A 19,590-nucleotide genomic window follows, 5' to 3' on the forward strand; every position below is an offset into this window, starting at 1 on the left:
AATTTCTGTGGCTTCAGACAGTTCAGTGTCAGTTCTTACACACTATGCTTGTACATTTCCATTTGATACAGAGAGCAACTTATAAAAATCTCTTAGTAGTCACTTTGTAATTGATTTAGTGTATTCTCTCTTATTTTTCTTATTACATACCAATCTGTCAGCCCCTTCATTTTACCAGTGTAAGAAACTCATCTTCATCTGTGTGGTGTCAACAACCTTATCTTTCAGAATACACTAATCTTACAATGCTCTTTTTTCCTTCAAGCTCTTGTTAAATAAATGTTTACTGTGAAAGCTGAAAGAAATCAGCTTAACGCATTTGTAGTTGATGCTTGCTATTTATTTAACTGCACTTTGATTTAGTGCTTCAGAGACGCACCAAACTGTAATAATGTCTGCTGTTAAGTTTTGTGCTGGAAAACGGTTAAATGAGTGCATTTAGACTTAATGTTTACTGTGCAGTTCTTAGTTCTGCTATGTTAGTTTTAGCTTGGTGCTCCGTACTTAAGCCTCCAGTTATCCTTTTGTAGGAATAGAATATGATTTTGAAAATTTTCAATATGTAAAAGCTTGCAGAAACTGTTAATGTACCACTTAAAGTGCTACATTTTAAACGCAGCAAGAAATGAAAATGTAACCTCATTCTAGAGTGAATTGGGTCCTATTTTCTATCTACAGTTTCCTGTTACTAATTAGAGCATCATCTGAATTGAGATTTTTCATTGTTCTGTGTTCTGTACTCTAGTGCTTCATTCTACTTGTAAAGAGGGTGTAGGGTATAACTGGCATCCTTTTGCATTTATGCAGATTAATATATTACTATCAGTTAGGACTTTGAAGGTGAAAGAAATGATTCAAATATGCTCACATAGAATCTACTCCTTAATTATTAATGGTCGATTGTTAAGTGATTAACAAGTTAGGTATATCTAGATCATTAATTGTTAAAGTAAAGTTTATTTTTCTCAGCAATTAATAGAACTGACAATCTTTTTCAAATTCTTTATGACCATAGACTTGCAGTCAGTGATCATATATTTCTTCAAATTCTTTTAAATTGTTTTGCGTCCTAAATCAGAACATAGTATCACTGATTCTTGTTGTGTGGTTATTCCAGACTGCTGTTTTGGGCAGGCTATCCGCTGTATAGTTTATCTGTGAAGCTCTCTATAGAGAGCAAAAAATGAAAATATAACTGAACTTCTCTGCCTCTTGTCTTCGTATTGCTTACATTTTTGAGTAAGTGGAAGTCAGGTTATATTATAAAAAGAAACTAAGGTAGAAGTGTAGACTTGTTCAGAAGTAAAATAACATGTTGAATTAAATTTCTTCTAATATTTCGCTCTAGATTCCCTCTGGCCAAAGATTCGGGTTCCACTGAAAGTTGTTAGGACTGCAGAAAACAAACTTAGTAACCGCTTCTTCCCCTATGATGAAATTGAAACAGAAGCAGTGTTGGCTATTGATGATGATATCATTATGCTAACCTCAGATGAACTTCAGTTTGGCTACGAGGTAAGAGAAAAGCCTTTTTTCCCCCTCTTATACAATATGACATTGTATGTGTATTTGAAATGGAGGAAGCACTGTGCATCTCTGTTGCATCTCTGTTTACTGTGGCAGTTCAATGCTTTCCAAAGTATTTTTACAGATTGTCATTACTTTATGGAAAACACTGCTAGCTAACAGAAAATTTTCCATGATTGGCAGAGTGATGCCAAGAGACTCCAGAAAATGTTGTGTAGTTTCAGTTGTGTAGATGTGTAATGGAAGCAGTCTGGAGACTGTGAATAGGATTAATCTGATCAGTTTCAAAAAGGTTTCCAAACATGACAACTCAATTGCTATACAACTTAATATTTCAGATATTTCTGCAGTGAGGGCTTCTCATTAAGCAGGGATTACAAGGATTGCAGTTCCATATCTTTGCATGCTCTTCACCTGATGGGACTGGTTGCTATGATGTGTTCTCTTCAAGTAAAATTATTTGTTTAGTTGTCCCACTATTAATCTGTTAGCATTCATAGAATAAATTTTTTTTAGAATAAAAAAAAGAAATGTAACAAATTTTAATTGGCCTCTTAGCCTGTAGAACAATGTTTTCCCTGTTGGTGGGGGCATGTTGCCATCAGGTTCTTCCTGTACAGATTGATGGACAAGACAAGTTTTAGAGATTAAATGCTGGGAACAGAGGAGGCCTCCTGAGGACATGCCAAAGTAAGGTGGGGTGCAGTGAAAAGAGGAACTGAAGAATGTCATGGAGGGGAAACATGTATCATATGCTTTAAATGGCAAAGCTTCAACAGCTGCTGTTGTAATGAGGGTATCAACAACAAGAAAGCTTGTCCAAATCAGTTACCCATGGCAGTACAAAGAGGTGAAGGTCTTTATAGGCGTATTTGAGTTGTTTGTCCAAAAGCGCACTTAAAGCCACTATTGTCTTCCTTCCAAAACTTCGGCTTGAGTGAGTTAATTTTGTCTTCCATTTGTATCTGAGTATATGACACAGTCCATAACCTGACATTACTGTTCTGTGCATGTATTTAAGACAAACATATGCTCTGTGTAAATAAATCAGAAACTTTACAAAATGTAAGAGTAGATTTAAGAAAGGTGTGAATCATTTATTCACACCTGTACCTGCAGTATCAAGGACAAAACAACACTAGGCTTCTTACACGAGAGCTAGAACAAAACTGTTATCTAAATTGAGTGAAATAATGAAAATTACTATTCAAAAGGCCAGAAAGCAAACTAAATATGATAGTTGTATCATTTTTAATACTCAAGTGCAGTTGCTAACACAAGATGATGTTTTTTGAAAGATTTTGGAAGTATTTATTTAGTCCGAATACATATGTGGTAAAATATGTCTCTTTCTCCCTCTCAAGTCAAAGAGACTCTTAGCAAGCAACAAATTTTTGGCCTCAAGAAGTTACATGTGGTAATGTAGATATACTGATGCCATAACAAAGAGGTTAAGTACTGGAGACAGAGGTTTAACCTATCATGTGTATATCTAGAAAGTAAATATTTGCCTTGCCAGGTTAAGAGTAACAGGTTAGTACATGGATTGTGAACAACAGAGTGAAGAGAAGACAACCGAAGGAAGGTGATTTTTTTTTTTGTGGTCACATATGCCTCTTTTCTATACCATGGTGACTGCATTGAGTGCTTTAAGCACTGTATTACAGCAGCAGAGCAATGAAATGTTGGCAGTTCTGCAAGCCGACTTTTGTCTGTGTTGGTGCTTCTAACTACTGGTTTTGAGGGTGAACTGATGCGATGAAAAATAGTAAATCCATAACGTGCATGCAGTGTAAATTTTGGCTCCATTTCCAGTTAGATTTTCATAGAGCTGGCTCAAGTAAATGTAAGTGACTGTGTAAGTAGTTCCAAATGAATCTCTGCTACTGGCAAAGCAGGCTTGGAGGGCTTCGAAGCAGAGGTTCAAACTGCCGTGCTGCAGTTGGGTGTCAGATCTGTCAGCCAGAAGTTGTGAGAATAGAACTGCGATGCTCATGTGTCTGAAGCATTAACTTAAACACCCACAGTTGAGAGCATCTCTACCTTCATGTATATTGAGACTAGTTGCTCAGGAAAGCGTCATCCTCTTGAAAAAAAGCTGAGACCAGGTGGTGGTTGGGACTTGCAAAGCTGCATCCCCAGGTCTGGCTGCTGGCCTGTGCTGCCTGGTTTGTCGGCCTTCTGTGGGCCGCATGCGCCAGTGGCAGGGGCTACCCGAGTAACGGCCCTTACATTCAGTGTGTGCATGTAACCGTTTGGACGTGGAATTGTTTTGTCTGGCAGACTAAAACCTATGGCTTTTGCAGTTCTTTGCGATTATAAATCCTACTCCTCGTTGATTCTGAGAATCCAGCTTAGTACACAGCCGCATAGATGGAAAACTAAAATGCCTTACTGAGCAGATAGTTGAGACAAACCCATGGGTCATTTGAACCCTTATATTCTCAGATTGCTTTTTTTAAATTTGTAAAATAAATGAGTAAAAATGTCTTCGAGTACAGAAGCACAGCGAATTATTTTATAAATATATGTTTTTTCTCTTAAGGAGGGTGAGTGATGTAGTTCCTACTCTCTGGCACAGAAATCAGGGGTTGAAGATTGATCTTTCCTGTCCCTGAGTGTCTGTGACTTGCTTGACAGGCCTGAGCTGGCTCCCAGATGTTTAAATTGTCCTCAGCCTGTGATAATTTATTTATCTGTTTATGTGTGTTACCAGAAAAGTATCTCTCAAACTCTTGACTCATTTGCAGGGGAATCCAGAGGGAACAGTAGCAGAATATAATGTTACTAGAAAGTTTTTCTTTTAAAAGTACGTCTGTTTCTGCTTTGGTCATAAGAAGGGTTGAAAACGTGACATTCGGTAATTTTCTTTTCTCCTCCTGACATCCTTGAGACTTTACATTTAAACATGTGGCAAAATCTCCTCTGTCACAGACTTGTCTGAATGTATAGAGCAAGCCTAAAAAAAAACTGAAAACTTTGATCTCAGTACACTTTCAACCATAAAAAATTATAGTAACACTCAAAGTGTCAGACATTTTTTACTTGTTAAAAGTGAGCTATTATGGTACGGTGATTTATTGTGTTGCGTAAATCTATTGGAGCAAGCAGAAAAATAGTCCCTGTGTGCTGCTGCATTAAGGTAGCATAAGAATGCCTGTGACATTCTGACTTGAAAAAAAGACTATTTCTGTAAATTACATGGTGAAATCACAGGCATGACTTGAGGCCCTGGAAGTAAACTGCTAGGGCTAGACAACTTTTCCCACTTACCAATCGTTGTTGTTCACAGAGGGAATATCAGAGAGCAAGAAAAGGAGCGAGTATTTAGAATATCATAATCTTAAAAAATTTAAGCAGAACCATTGGCTGCTTCCAAAGAGTTTGGTGTTTGAATGAGAGGCTGAGGGCATGCATTCTCGTATTCCCACCTCTGAGGCTCTGCTGGTCTCAGGGCAGATTGCTAGCATTTCTATCAATCTGAAAAGCGGGGATAACTCTAAGTATGAAGTTCATGAAGATTTCTTGTAAAGTACTTACACAGCACTTTGTCCTTACAAAGTATTACAGCAACATTAAAAATAATCCAAATTGGGATCGTTGCTTTGAGTGTGTGTTCTTTGTAGACAAAATAGTTTGGTGCCTTGCTAAGTTTATTTTTTCTGTTGGAAACTTCTCACCTACTGCTAGTAGATGGTGGTCTTATCTGTCTCAGAGCTCTGTTTTTCAGTGCTTCATTGCTTTGGCATTCTTTAAAAGTTTTTTTAAAAAAACCCACACAATAACACCTCTCTGAATCACGTATTTATTCCACCAAGCTAAAATCATCGTAAAACTTAGCCTTCTTTAGAACATTTTTTGCATACCCATTTTGACTATTAAAAATGAATTTTTCGGATTCCCTTGTAAGAGGGGTAATATACCAAAATAAGATGTCCATGGGTAACTGTTGGCCACATTCAAATTTTTTCAAATTGAAAAGTTATTTTACAGATTATGTGCGTGTGAAACATCACTTATTTTTTAATGAACTTTGTGTTTACATTCTGCTTTTTTTTTAATAATAGCATAAGCTATCCCTTTGAGGACTGAGAGAGAACTGAGAGTGGAAGGGGCTCTGGGAGGAGAGAAGAAATGCTGATTGACTGCATTTTCTTTAATTTGTAGATGATGGTCAGTGTTTCATTCTTATGATACTGCCATTGTAGCTTTGGAAACACTGGTTGTTTTTCAGTTTATACGACTAGAATTTTTTTAAATTTCAATTAGTTCCTGAAGTTGCATGTAACTGCTAATATAATCTAATACATTTTATGCATAAGTATTGGAGTATATTCTGGAGAATGAAGCACTTCTCCTTCCTTTTGGCTACATGTAGCTGTTTTGATGGTATAGAGAACTAGGGCAGAATAGTTCAGATTAGGAAGTAGAGAGACTGTAGGCAAGTGAGGGTGAAGGCTGTTTTAGCTAGGCTGAATCTCTATGTTGCTTGGGGAATTCGACTTGAAAATAAAAATCATCATTTTCTCTTGGTGTCTTTCAAAAGATTTTTAGTAAAGCTGCCGAGTCAGAGCTTTTATCTGACTTTTCATCTGGGAGATCGTTTGTCCAAAATATTTATATTCAGTGTTGTCTAGCAGAGTCATTGGAATAGCATTGTCTGCAAAGAAGCATACCTCCTCTTCACTTGGCAATATGTTTTTCCCTGGATGTGTCCCTTAGCAGTATTAACTCAGGCCGTCCTTCTTTAGTCTGTGAAAGCTAATAAGATCACTGTCTAAGATGGAATGTATTCCTAACAGACTAATAAATTACAGGCAGCCATCAAACAAGAAAATGGACTGTAGTACAAAATAGAGAGTAGTATAAGAATCATTACCACAATTTCTATTCTGAAAGCTTCCTTATAAGCAGTAGCTGTACATAATAATTTTGGCACAAAACATTTGTATGGATTTGGGCAATGAGCTGGATGCAGCTATTTGGAGCCTTTCCCGGAGTTACCATTGAATGAGCTAGTGATGAGCGGTAAGAAGAAGCCAAGCTTTTCCACTGACTTCGATAGCATTACTTTTAAAAGGGATCTTTGTTTAATACAACTAAGTTATTTTTTAGATGCAGTAAACTGACAATTTTCAGAGGCCAGAATCAGAGTAGTGTTGAGCTTTACCATGATACAAAGAAATCTGTATTAGTAAAATGCATTGTAGTTAGCTTTTATTTTGTTTGGACTCTTTAAGATGACACTGAGAGCAAAAACTAGAAAGAATATGAATCTGCTGTTGAGTGTTTTGAAGGCACTGAAGTCCCTTGGGAAGCAGTAGCTGAGTTTAATCTTTCCTTCAGCTGCATTTAATATGCATGTTGTTCCCTTTACAAGAATTCTTAGCCCAGTATGATACAGATCCATACTGTTCTGTCAAATTCTTTGCTGAGCCTCAGTAGCTCAGGTGGTGGTGCATTCCAACAGCTGGGAATTGGGCATTTTAATAGTAAAATATATATATATATATATATATATATATATATATATGTAAAAAATCATTACTTTTAGAGTCCCAGATAGTGAGGAATCAAATTTTGGGAGTGGCTATGCCTTTGCCCTTTTGTCCTTCATTAGTGTTTTTGACATTGTGTCAAAATAGGTATCTCAAATCTCTCACTAGCTTGTCTTGAAAACAATAGTTTTTTTTTAATAATTAGTCGGTGACACCAGTTTGTAACACATTCAGTGGATCCTATTTCTTGAGTTCCAAATCATCTTTGCTTTTAAGAGCCCTCTGTTAGATGGTTGTCCTGTCTAAATACTATCCAAGTACCTGTACCTTAGAACTGTCTAGAAAGATTGATTTCTGGATAAAGTACAAGTCAGAGAGTCAGAAGATCTGGTTCCCATTCTTGTTTCCTGTCTGATTTTTGGCAGGCTTCCTCATCTGTACGTTTGAAATAATAACTGCTCTCATCATGGGATTTTGAAGCTATGTTAACTGACAGCAATAAAATGTGTTGAGATGTATAGATGAAAAAAGGTATATCGTAATGCAAAATCACAGAAATGTAGATAGAGAAGCAGTAAATTAATGCTGATTGTTTTATCATACTACTTTGACCATTTACTTGCATAGAATCCTTATAACCCAGGCCTCCCACCTGAAACGTGCTGGCACGTGGAAGATGCCCTAAGCAAACTGCTGGCAAAGTGAGGTTCGCTGTGTCGTGGAATTACAGATAACACCTTCTATACTGCAAATTCAGCTGTAGGGTTCCTTTCCTTTTTGTTCAGGGAAGAAAAGGTTTGCTTGTGAATTGCCCCTTGGGGATATTTTGCTGCTGTTGATCATGCATACACAATGAAATTTGGGTATGTGTTTGTTTATAAACTACCAATCTGAAACAGGAACTCTTGTGACTTAACATTGTGCGTCAGAGTCAAGACTTAGTTTTCCAACAAATCTAGCAGTTATTTGAATCAAAATAAAGGATAAATTCTGAATTTTCAAATAAAATAGATAAATACTAACTTCATTATTGATCAGTTAAAGGCATGTGGTGTATTTAGCAAGCAAATAGCATCCAGACCCCTTTTAATAATTATAATCCGTTCTCCATTTTTTCCTAATGCAAAAATTGTCCATTATTTAATGTGGCCAGCAGTGTGGAGGACTGAGGTTGTGTTAATGATGCCCTTCTCCTTGTTCTTGTCTACTGTGTTTGATCCTGTAGTCAGCTACAAAATAATGTATGGAGTGACAAGGATGGTATCTTGATTGCATCCAGCTGTCTGGAACAAGTCAAGGGCAAAGAGGCCTTCCATGTAGCAGTAGATCCATACAAGCACCCACTAAAGAATACCAGAAATATTAAAATATAAGCCTGTTTTAAGCCTATTTCTATCAAAAGAAGCAGGTTGGTTAGGTCCAAAGCCAGCTGTGAAAGTAGGTTGTAGCCATATCTACTGAAGTTAACATCAGAAGTTGCATTTTAAACGTGCTTTGTTTTAATTAGCATTAAAATCTTCTTGAATAGTCAGTTATATTTCTCCTCAAGAAGGAAGTTAGTATGGCTCAGTGGCTGTTTACTCTGGAATGTGGCATCCTTGAGCTGTAGGGTCCTTCCAAAGCAAGCTTGGGTTTTTTCATACCTCTTCAAGGCAGCCACTGATTTCAGAAATTAGGACTTAATGAGGATTGAAATGGTCTTTACCCCACTGCCTTCCCAAAGCAGATGTTGCATCTGCGCACATTTGTTTGCTTGGAGTGCAAGCCTGGTTAGCACAATGACATGTCTCGTTCTCTTCAGGTTTGGCGTGAGTTCCCAGACAGGTTGGTTGGATATCCAGGTCGCCTGCATCTCTGGGACCATGAGATGAACAAATGGAAATACGAATCAGAATGGACCAATGAAGTCTCAATGGTGCTCACTGGGGCTGCATTTTATCACAAGGTATCTGTAATATACAGCTTGTGGTATACGACTAGTATACATCATGAACGACTCTCTTTAGGAGCTTTATGTGTTTTTGTCATTCTGTGAGTGTTTTGTGGTGCCATAATTTTCTACAACAATCTGAGAGCTAACTGCAAACTTTCCCTAAGCTTCTTTCTTTCTGATGCTGCGGAAACAACTGATCTCTCCACAACTGTAAAATAACTGTTACCTTCAGGAACTTACAGAAGAACTCTTGTCAGTTTGCATGACCACTAAGTTCATAGTGTATTTTGCAATTAATGTGGCTATGTAGCTAGGCATGTAAGAAACAAACAGACAAAACCCACAACAATTGTAAAATCTGTGTGCTGGTCAGGAGTGGAATAATTTTGCACTTAAGCACCCAAAAATGATTCTCTTGTCTGTTAGAGCAGACCTTGTTTGAAGGCAGTGTCAGTTGGCCTGTAATCCATCCTTAGCTGCCTGCTGTTCAGTGACTGAAACATTTAGAGTCTTAAAGTTACTACATCTCTATTTAAAAATTATCTTCTCTTCTTCTCCATCTGTCATGCAGTATTTCAACTATCTTTACACGTACAAAATGCCTGGAGACATCAAGAATTGGGTGGATGCTCATATGAACTGTGAAGATATTGCCATGAATTTCCTAGTGGCAAATGTCACTGGCAAATCGGTCATTAAGGTAGGACTTCTCTGCTGTTTAGCTTTACAAAGTTTAAAAACATTTACATGTTCATGTAAATTCAGTAGTCTTGAATATATTACTTAATCTTCTCTCTTCTCGCATTTACCTCCGGTATGGTGTCTCCTTCTTCCATAGTAGCAAGTCCCTTTTTTAGTAAAACTTCTATGCTAACTAGGAACACAGAATTGTTTTATGCCATTTGCTTCTGGTGGTTATTTTAAACAACTAGATGAAGTATGCAGAAGGTAATTTAAATGATAGCTACACCAACATACATGTATTTTAGCTATTTGAGATGACTAAAGGAAAGAAATAGCCAACTGTCTACAGCTCTCTGTGTCGTGGACTGGCAACAGCTGATTTATAGGAATGTTAATTGCAAGAATGTTAATTGCAAGATCAGCTTTAAATGAACTTTTTATCCCTGAATTAATTTCCTGACATGTTTCGACACGTTTTCAAGTCTGGACATTCACTCTGTACATTCATTTCAAAATGTGTCAACTTGGAATGAGATTTAGAGGCCACCAGGCGTTACTTCAATTAGCAGGGTCCACTTTCCCATCTGTCCATCATCATTTACTGGGACTGGTGGCTGCACTTCCTAAAAAAGTCTTTAGAAGATAAAGTGTGTGTTTTTGCTGAAAAAGGTTTTGAGCTGTATGAGGGCACAGGCAGAGTAATTTGGCACCTCTGTGCAATTCGGAGAGCCTTGCAGTTTGCCAGTCAGCTATTAACTGGAGTGAGCAAAAGAGCGCCTGTTGGATTAACGTTACGGTGAAGTATGGGAAGCTATATTTCATCGCTGTTATGGCTGCAAGAACAAATGGTGTTTATACAGGGACCTTGGCAGTGAGAAAACAGTCATTAAACAGGAATTAAGGAGCTTGTCATCGCCACTTCTTTTCAGTTACAGAAGGAAAAACCCCTCCAAGCCGTTTTTATTGGGCCCCTGTGAATTTTGCAGTCAGCCCGGCCAGATGGAACTGAATGGAGGAATGGAGTCTTTTTTTTTTTTTTAAACAACCCCCCCACACCCCCCCCTTGGTGAGACAGCTCAGTTTACACTGCAGGCATGTTCAGAGGTATTGTGCTGCTCTCTGTGCAAGGAGATTAATGTCCCTTCTGTTGATATTTGATGGTATCTGGCGTGCCTTTGTGCAGGTGACCCCACGAAAGAAGTTCAAATGTCCAGAATGCACAGCAATCGATGGGTTATCACTGGACCAGACACACATGGTAGAAAGGTGAGTGACCACCCTTTATTTCTCTGATTGCCTTTTTCTGAGTGCTAGAATTTTATTCTGTGTCTCATTAAATTAGGATCAAAATGTTCACTTAGATATAAATGCTAATAAAATGAAATGCTCATTTTTTTTAAATGCTCATGAATGAAAATGCTCATTTAAATGTAAGTGATTGTATTTCTGTAAAACACTAATTTTGAAAAAATGTCTCATGGATTTGATCATTTGATCAACATAAGTCATTCCCACAAGGGATGATGTAGCAATGAAAGGTGGACTACTACAAGAAAGGACTTTAGAAGGGTACCATTTTTAGCAGATTTTACTGTAAAGTGCATGGGACGTGTATGAAATTCAGATTGTTGGCATTGTTTTTAATAATGCCACATTTCTGTTTTATCATGGAACTTCAACTGTAATGCATATGAGATTTATTTTTTTTTTAGTCCAGACAGTTGTTAGCTTACCAAAGACTGATTGACTAATAAGGATATTAATAATGCTAGTTGAATTGATGTTTGTACATTGTCATTCTGAATCACTTGGTTTCCATTACTAAAGGGCATTTGCCTGCACAATTGCTTGTGGCACTTTCTAATAACGGCAGCAATATTTTTTTGAGAAATTAATTTTGAAATGAAGTATGTATTGGCAAAGACAGAGTTTAGTGAAATACTGAAAGTCGGTTAACCAAAAGTGTTTTAATTCCCTGCTTTACAGTAAAATAGCTTCCTAACCTTGACCAAGCACTAAGCTTCCTTCTTCCTTGGCTTCTGAATACATAAAGTAAGGGAAAGTTTGCTCACTTTGACAAAGCTGTTGGAAACCCTTATTTGAGAACCCTGAGAATAAACGTACATAGTAATTATTAGCTGAAATTAACCTAGGACCAACAAAGGCGTTTCCCCTTAGGCTTCTTGGGCTGTAGCATCTCCCCTGCAATCTATGGGAAAAATCATTTGAAGCCATAGAATTGATGGGGTAGGTAAGCAAAGGTAGCTTCCATAGTGCTGGAATACACCAGCAGAAGAGGTGACAAGATAAAAACAAGCCTGCTGTGCATTTAAAATAGACTGTTTTAATTTTGAACTGAGAGAAATAACATGGATATCTTACCAATTAACATAGTTGTCTTACCAATGAGCTTTTTTTTCTCTCCATCTCTGCACTACTCAGCAAATTTAAAGTATTGTATTTGTCTACTGGCCTTTTGCTACAAAAAGGGTATTTATGTATTGAAATGTGTCCAGGGGCTTATTAGTAAAAAGAGTATATAGATCTATCTGTTTGATGTGTAGACACATTAAACAATACACACAAATACATGGTTTGTCTGGTTGATTTTTAACTGAGCATCATGCCGGGCATTGAAGAGCGTAACCACCAAGGTCAGTGACAAAGTGTTTGAACTGGATGTATAATGATGCTAGATTTAAAAACAAAACAAAACAAAAAAAACCACTTGGATGGTTGGATGTAAAAATGTACCCCATGAAGATGGTAAAAATTTCTCTGCAGAAAACTTCTTAAGGAAGGGGCTGGAAGCTCTGTGGATCTTAAATGTTAGCTGAAGGAAGCCCAGGAGGATGTTGTTTATCTAGCAGTTCAGCACTGGCTTACAGGATGGGCTCCCTGAACCCAGTCGAGCTTTCCTATGATCGTACCAGCAGCATTACAACAACACATAGGAATTTCAGTCATGAACTAGGTTCTCATTAAGGTTAGCACTGTAAAAACAGAAGATGAAAAAGTGGTCTTTGCTCCAGAGTGCATTATGATGCAGGGTAAAGGTCATGTTTCCGTGTCTCCAGCAATTCTTGTATCCTCAAAGTAAAGTATCATTGACAGTTTATTGAGAACACGTTTAAACTGTTGCTTTGCTTCTCCTCTGTAATTTCTAACAGTGGACGTAACTGAGGTACAAGAAATGTTACGTAGACTGTAAATCCACATACTTTTTTGTATCCAGACAAAGTTGTAAATACTGCAATGGAGTCTGGGTGCAGGAGGGAAAACTGTGGATGTGTACAGGTCAGTTGTATTAAGGCTTCATTTTGAAGATTAATAATATAATACTGAGACTACATGCTACACCTAATACCTTCTCATCCCACTTCCTTTGATTATCTACCACTCAACTATTACCTACCTTCAGCATTTTGACACTCAGCAGAGACAATGGAAAGATGGTGCAGTGGTACAGTTGAATTCTATCTCTTATTAAGGGATTATTTTTTTGACCAATAGTGAAGATATTTACAGCCAATCATGGGAAAGCCAACATTGCTATTTGTCCTGCTGTGCAATTTTTCCAAGATAAATAAAAGACTTCAGTCCTCGGGGTTAGCGAGCTCCGTCATTAAAATACATTAACCAAAGAAAGCTTTGAACCAAGAATCTCCTTCTTGCCCTAGGTTAGCCTTTACATCAGATTGCAGAAAAAACTTTAGAAGGATCTCATAATCCATGTATTTACAGGTGTTGTTTAAGTAGCAACAAGTTTTCTGCCTTTAGCAACTTTGCATCTGGCTCTCAAAAAATTGAGAACTTTATAAAATGCAGCCTAGAGGGCAACTGTCTATACACTAAATGTAGCAAGAGGCTGAGCCGCTTCTGCAGCTACACTAACACAGCATCTTATTTAGGGCATGTAAATATTTGTTCAAGTCAAAATAGGAAGACTTTCCCTTAAGAGGCAAACTGACCAGGTAATGGTTGACCAAAGGCTGTAGGTGCAGGGTTACCCTCCCTGAAAATATTTTAAGGGAGAGGAAGCTGATTGAGAGGCCTTAACAGGGACAAGGCTGATCCAGCCTGTCAGGGGCAACGGGGCTCCCAGTTTCTCAGTTCACACCATCTTAATTCCTTGTTGAGCACAACTGCATGTTGTCAGCAGGGCAAGGAAAAAATGAATAATTCAGGGAAGCAAAGATGCCTCTCTCAGTATGAATTTGCAAAATATCAACACAACGAAGAAAAACACCTACCCTTCGTATAAGACGACATGTTTTCTTTTCTTGGCTTCCTACCTCTGCATGTTTAATGTGCTGGATGTCCCTTCTGTTTTATGTGGTCCAAAAGTGGCAAATGCTTTAGCGTTTGAGTGATTTAGTTCAGTGCAGGAGATGAAATTTTTGGAAAGAGGCAGCTTTCCTTCGAACACACTTTGTGGTTTGTCTGTGACATTTCTTTCATCCAAAAAAGCTGCTTCTGATATTTGAATTTGATGTTTCCTGAGGACTAACTTTTCCAATTCAGCCAGAATGCTTAGAACATGCTTTTTTTCCATTTTTTCATGTTATCATTTCTTTAACAACAAAGTGGTTTGTTGATGGTTAAAGATATTGTACTGGTTGGTATTCTTGAATGGTTTTACCACCAGAATAAGTTTGGCCGTAGAGGGATCCCATCTTGATATTTTCTCCTGAGACCTCGTCTTTGGTTTAGCAGTATAGCTTGTGGAGGGAGGAGGTCAGTTGTCTCCTCTCTCCATCCAGCTTGGTCTTTTGCTCTGAGGTGCTGCTGGGTTCGGGCAGCAGGCTGAGATAACTAATTCATTTCGCACAGGCAGCCCAGCAGCTGTTACGTTACAATGCCTTTCAGTCATTACTGGCAGAGGCAGGATTTGAAGCGGTGGAGGAGAAGCAAAAGGCCTTGTATTCCAGAAACCAGTGTGGGACAGCAGCTGGGCAGGCTTCTCACATATGCATCTACCTCCAGGCCTGCGAGGTTTGTGCTTCTCCTGCCATCAGGCTTCTCCAGCACTGACAGCGTGGTGTGCAGGTTGCTGTCTTCCTGAGAAGCGACAGATGATTTGGGTGTCTGACCTCACCTGAGATGTCTTTAAGTTATCTCGTGGTGGGCATCTTACAGAGACAACAGGAACTGCTTAGTGTGCCTGCTCAGCGCTCAGTTTCTGCTGTCTGTGTTACTGTAGTCTTTTGGCTGCTTGTCTGCTCGCTTCAGCCCTGACTGGTAGCTCCTTGGCTACTCCAGGCCTGGGCTAAATCGGAGGCCCTGTGCCAGTTCAGGGGGCTGTTTTGTCCTGCACAGTTTCCTCTTGCTCCTTGAGTTCCACTTCATTTGTTTCCTAGTGCAAAGATACAGGCGTAGGGTGGGAAGAGGTTTGAGAAGATGAGAAGGCAGCAGAAAGCCAAATCTCTGCATTTACCTTTATTAAACATTTTATTCAAATATTGCCCATGAGGTCATTTTCTGACTCTCTTCTCAGGCCAGGAAAGGGCTTGAAATATGACCATTATAACTTGAAACAGCAATGTAGAGATGTACCATTCTACAGCTTGGGCTCTGCGTTTTTCAGTCATTTACTCCAGTTAAGGAGGGAGCCATAGGATGCTGAGAGGCTGAGGAATTAATTTTGAAAACCAGTTTTGCTGTCCCATCTACTTCAAACGAGTGTTTGGGCCAGCGTTGAGCAGTCCCCATCACAAAACTGTCACACTCAGTTGGTGTGATTGACTGGGTCTGTTCAGGAAAATTATCCTGGAGCCGTAGTGACCCCCTAACCCTTCGAAGGGGTCGGGAAGGGAGTGCAGTGGTTGCGGGGCAAGAGACCTGCTCCGGGACCGCCTGCAGCACGGCAGCCTCTCTAGCCGAGTCAAAGCACTCATCTCTTTTTTGTTTTCTCTTTTCGTTTCTAAACAGTGAAAGAAATGTGATCCTTTTGCTTTTACCTGTCTCTGGTGTGTTGTGTCTTAGGGACTGTCATCATGATTCTCGGCATCTGAAATTTTTAAGAGCTGCATTATAAAGTAGGGAGCTATTGTGAGCTGAGTGCTGACCAGGGTGAGATTAGGCACGTTTTGCTTGCCTTGCTTCCACAGGTAGCATGTCTTTCAGTGAAAGAGTTAAAGGAGCACTGGAAGGTTAAACATCTGCTTGCTTACTTTTTGAAGCACAAGGCTGCTCCCTTCCACAGCGTTGCTGACACCTGGGATTATTAAAACTGAAAGAATCATCAGTGGTCTAATCTTTATGCTAATGGGATGCCTTGCTGCTCAGTACCTCTTTATTTAGACAAGGAAAATAAGCTAGATGGTTTTGTTTTGTAGTTTTTTTATTCAGCTTCACCGCTAACTTACAGTATAATCAGTGCTACCTATACGTTAAGGCATGTTTATTTTTGTGTGAAAAGGCAGAGCTTCTGAAGAAGTCTGGAAAAAAAAAAAGAGACTTTTTGTAGAACTTCACTTTCACAAAGGCTTGTATTTTGCAGAGCTGTCGTTATGAGCCAAACTGACCCAAGAGCGGCCCTTTAAGAGACATGTTGGCAGTTAATCTGTTCTGGTTTACAGCATGTACATCGCTTTAAGAATGACTGGAATTCTAGGGGGAGGGAGGGGAGAAGCTTTGACCTCCATGTGCACATGTGCTGCTGCCGGCATCCCCTTGCTCTTCTCTGTGATTAAACGGATAAATCAAAGAACACCAGCTTCTTTTCAGTTCTCTCTGCAATGAGGCTCTCTTTTTATTTAGTAGTGGCCAGCATGGCTGAAATACCTCCAAGCACACGAGGGAAGGTTACTGTGTTGTTTTCCTACCAGTTATGTTGGTGTGGGAGGTGGTAGCTAGCCCAGTTATTGTGGTTCTTAATCACACTGCTTTCCCTTTCACCAGATCTGAATGCATCAATAAGTTTGCCTCTGTCTTTGGGACCATGCCTCTGAAAGTGGTGGAGCACCGTGCCGACCCCGTCCTGTACAAAGATGACTTTCCTGAGAAACTGAAGAGCTTTCCCAATATCGGCAGCTTGTAACGGCAGCTGTGACACAAACCTGAGTGCTGAAAACACCGGTGGAAAAGGTGCTAAGAGGAATATAAGGCCCTGAAGAAAAAAAAAAAAAAAACATGCTAGAGTGGGTTACACCCAAGGGAAACGGGAATTAATGTTGTATTTTAGTGTATTGTCTTACTTTTATATTGCACAAAGGTGGAATGGAAAGCTGAACAACTAACTCTCTGTTGCTCACAGAGGATTGAATATATTCATGGGTCCTACCAGAAATGTCAGACACTTTTCTCCAAAGGAGGCTGTGCACCTGGGAGAATAAAACTGAATCTCGCTGTCTGTGGCATGAGTGACCTCTTCTATCGAATGTGCTGCAGTCCTCTGATTCCTAAGCATCCGTACATTTGAAACAGCTGCCTGGAATGTATAGGTGCTCTCTTTTGGGAGGAGCTTATTTCCTGGGCCATAGGTGGGCCTACAACTTTTGAGCTTAATTGCGGGCTTAATTGAATACCAAACCTGTTTTTCTGCATAGTGGGACAAATGTTTAGTTTAGTTGTTTGTTTGTTGTTTTTTTTTACAACATCGACAACAAAAATCTGTGTTTATCACATGGTTTAAAGGGCAAAACATTTTGTGTTACTTATTTTTTACGTGAATTGAGACAAACAGTAGCTGGGAGGATGGTCTTTTTAATGCAGAGAGACCTGCAGGATACAGCTCCAAATGCTGCAGCCCTTCTTTCTGGATAAATCTCAGGTTTTCTGCTATGTCCATGCAAGAGACCAGGACTGTGTTAAAATGAGTATTACACAGAGAAGTATCTTTCATGTTTGCTTTTCATTAGCAAAACAGAACAGCCAGGTAACAATTCTACATCGTAGCCATACATTGGAACAGCAGCTATGAAGTCAAGTTTTAACATCTGAATCCTCTTCAGCAAGCAGTGTGTTGTAGTACTGACTTGTAAAAACCTTCAATTTACAGAAACTCCCAGTTAAAGCTTTGATGTGCAGGGGTATGTGTACACACAAGACACTAACACACACTTGCAAACTCCTGTAAATTACTGTTGGAAAAACTGCTGGGTCTTAGCTTGTAATTTAACTAAGGAACCCATTGCTACAGGCTGCCACTGAAACATGCTGCTTAGGAAAGCTTTTGGAGAAGCTTTACATTTCTTAAAAGCATTGGAATTGTTTCTCAATACTGAAATTAACCTGAATTAGAAAATTAAATGCAGCAAAGATAGAAATAAAATTGCTTGGACCGTTACCTCTTGTCCTTTGATATTAAAGACGATACCACGTTGGGCTGAGAAAAGAATCTCTCTTTCAGCTCCGCTGATAAAACGTCTGTTACCAGATAAGGGTGATTTGGCTGTCTTTTGAAACCTCCGTTGCTGCCAGTTACAGGGATATCCTACTCGAAGGGCTGTTTTTCTGTTCTACTATGAGCAGCCTTATTCCTCAGATTTTGCCAAACCCCAAACAATAGGACAAGTGTTAGGCATCACAGTTCACCCCCTCTCCTAAGCTGGATAGGCAGCAATGACAGAAACCAAATGAAAGTCAGGCTAGAAACAGGAAACATCTGCTCCTATTTGTCTCACCCCCACTAAGACTTATCTTATTGCCCAACGCAGTGGATGTGCTGTGAATGAAAATCATATTGGAACAATAGCTCTGAGGGGATGCTTCGCTTCATAACTCCCCTGGGATGTGCCTGTAAACTGTATCGTCCGAAACTCTGGGAAAGTTTAATTACTAGTAAATGCTTTTCACTGTAGTCTTTGTTTCATTCCGAATTTGCTGTGGGAGGGGGTGTAAGGGAGCTAGGAGGACAGCTTTTGCAGTGACAAAAACTGCTTCAGCACAGTGGGTATCACAAGATTGAGGAAGGTTTGTTGCTTGCTATTTCTCCTTCGCAGTATCGTATGTTCATTCACATGAATCTTCTGAATCTTTCGGTTGCTTTATGCCCTGGTGCTTGAGCATCAAGAGAAGCTCAGCATATTTATTCTAAAAAGTTTACTTTAAAAGGGTGGCTGTGAAAGTGTAGTGGTCACTTGAATTTTAGCCTTTCTTTTGGGGCTGATCTCAGCTTGGCAATATAACTGAGTTGTAGCATCTTCCTTACACAAAGTTGTGAAGCTGCTGTGATTTCTTGCTTCTTTCTCAGTAAAGCCAGAAATCCATGTTTTGCACAGCGTCTTAAAAGACATGGAGGATTTCAAATAGTTGGTGGATTATTTTCAGGTGGGGGCAACTTAACCAACCCTCCTAAACTGCTCTATGGTCTCAAGTCAGTAAAAGGCAACAGGTCCTTGTGTCTGCATCCCAGAGTGTCTGAGTGGGCTCCCCTTCCTCAAAATGCCAAGTGACCTGTATCAGTCATGTTTTGTCTTTTAGCACTTTACAGTTGCTTTTATAGGTCTGTCTCACTTAAATGGTAATTTTTCTGTGTGCCATAGAGAAAAATGGGCAATCGACTGGTTAAAAAAAAAAAAAAAAAAGTAAAATGGCCTACTTCCCCACTACATTTATATTTGTTTTGGTTTTGTTGGTTCAAAACCTGTAAAGGTAGGATGTACCTGTATGACTGATTTGGAATGGTTTTGTTGTCAGTCGTTAAATTAAGATTGTTGTTAACTTTTCATTGTATATATGTTATCAAAAGAGTTTAATATTGGTATATTAAAAGGTAAATCCAAGGAGCATTTCTTGTATTTCACTTTCTGAGCTGCGTTGGTATACATCAGGAAACACGACTGCATTTACAAGGAGAATTGCAATGACAGGCTGTTTTGCTACATAAATCTCTGTTAAACTTGAATATCCACAATGTACTTTAGCAGGACCTGTCAATATTTTATCTTGCCTGTAAGCAGAGTGAGATGGTTGTCTTTGAAGTGGAAGTTTGCTCTGCATGAA

General features: G+C 39.1%; 1 protein-coding gene across 5 annotated transcripts in view; it reads left to right on the top strand.

The window, feature by feature from the left end:
* EXT2 (exostosin glycosyltransferase 2) overlaps nucleotides 1–19,370 on the top strand; it is a 73,218-nt gene extending 53,848 nt beyond the window's left edge. For all 5 annotated transcript variants that reach the window (XM_040558130.1, XM_040558135.1, XM_040558134.1 and 2 more), the window contains exons 10-14: nucleotides 1,349–1,515; nucleotides 8,827–8,970; nucleotides 9,530–9,658; nucleotides 10,826–10,908; nucleotides 16,546–19,370. In XM_040558130.1, coding sequence (XP_040414064.1) covers nucleotides 1,349–1,515; nucleotides 8,827–8,970; nucleotides 9,530–9,658; nucleotides 10,826–10,908; nucleotides 16,546–16,684 — 662 coding nt within the window. In that variant the 3' untranslated portion in view covers nucleotides 16,685–19,370. The remainder of the gene's footprint in view (nucleotides 1–1,348; nucleotides 1,516–8,826; nucleotides 8,971–9,529; nucleotides 9,659–10,825; nucleotides 10,909–16,545) is intronic.
* The last annotated feature ends 220 nt before the right edge of the window (nucleotides 19,371–19,590 follow it).

This window comes from Cygnus olor, chromosome 5 (genome assembly GCF_009769625.2).
Source record: "Cygnus olor isolate bCygOlo1 chromosome 5, bCygOlo1.pri.v2, whole genome shotgun sequence".
Lineage (NCBI taxonomy): Eukaryota > Metazoa > Chordata > Aves > Anseriformes > Anatidae > Cygnus > Cygnus olor.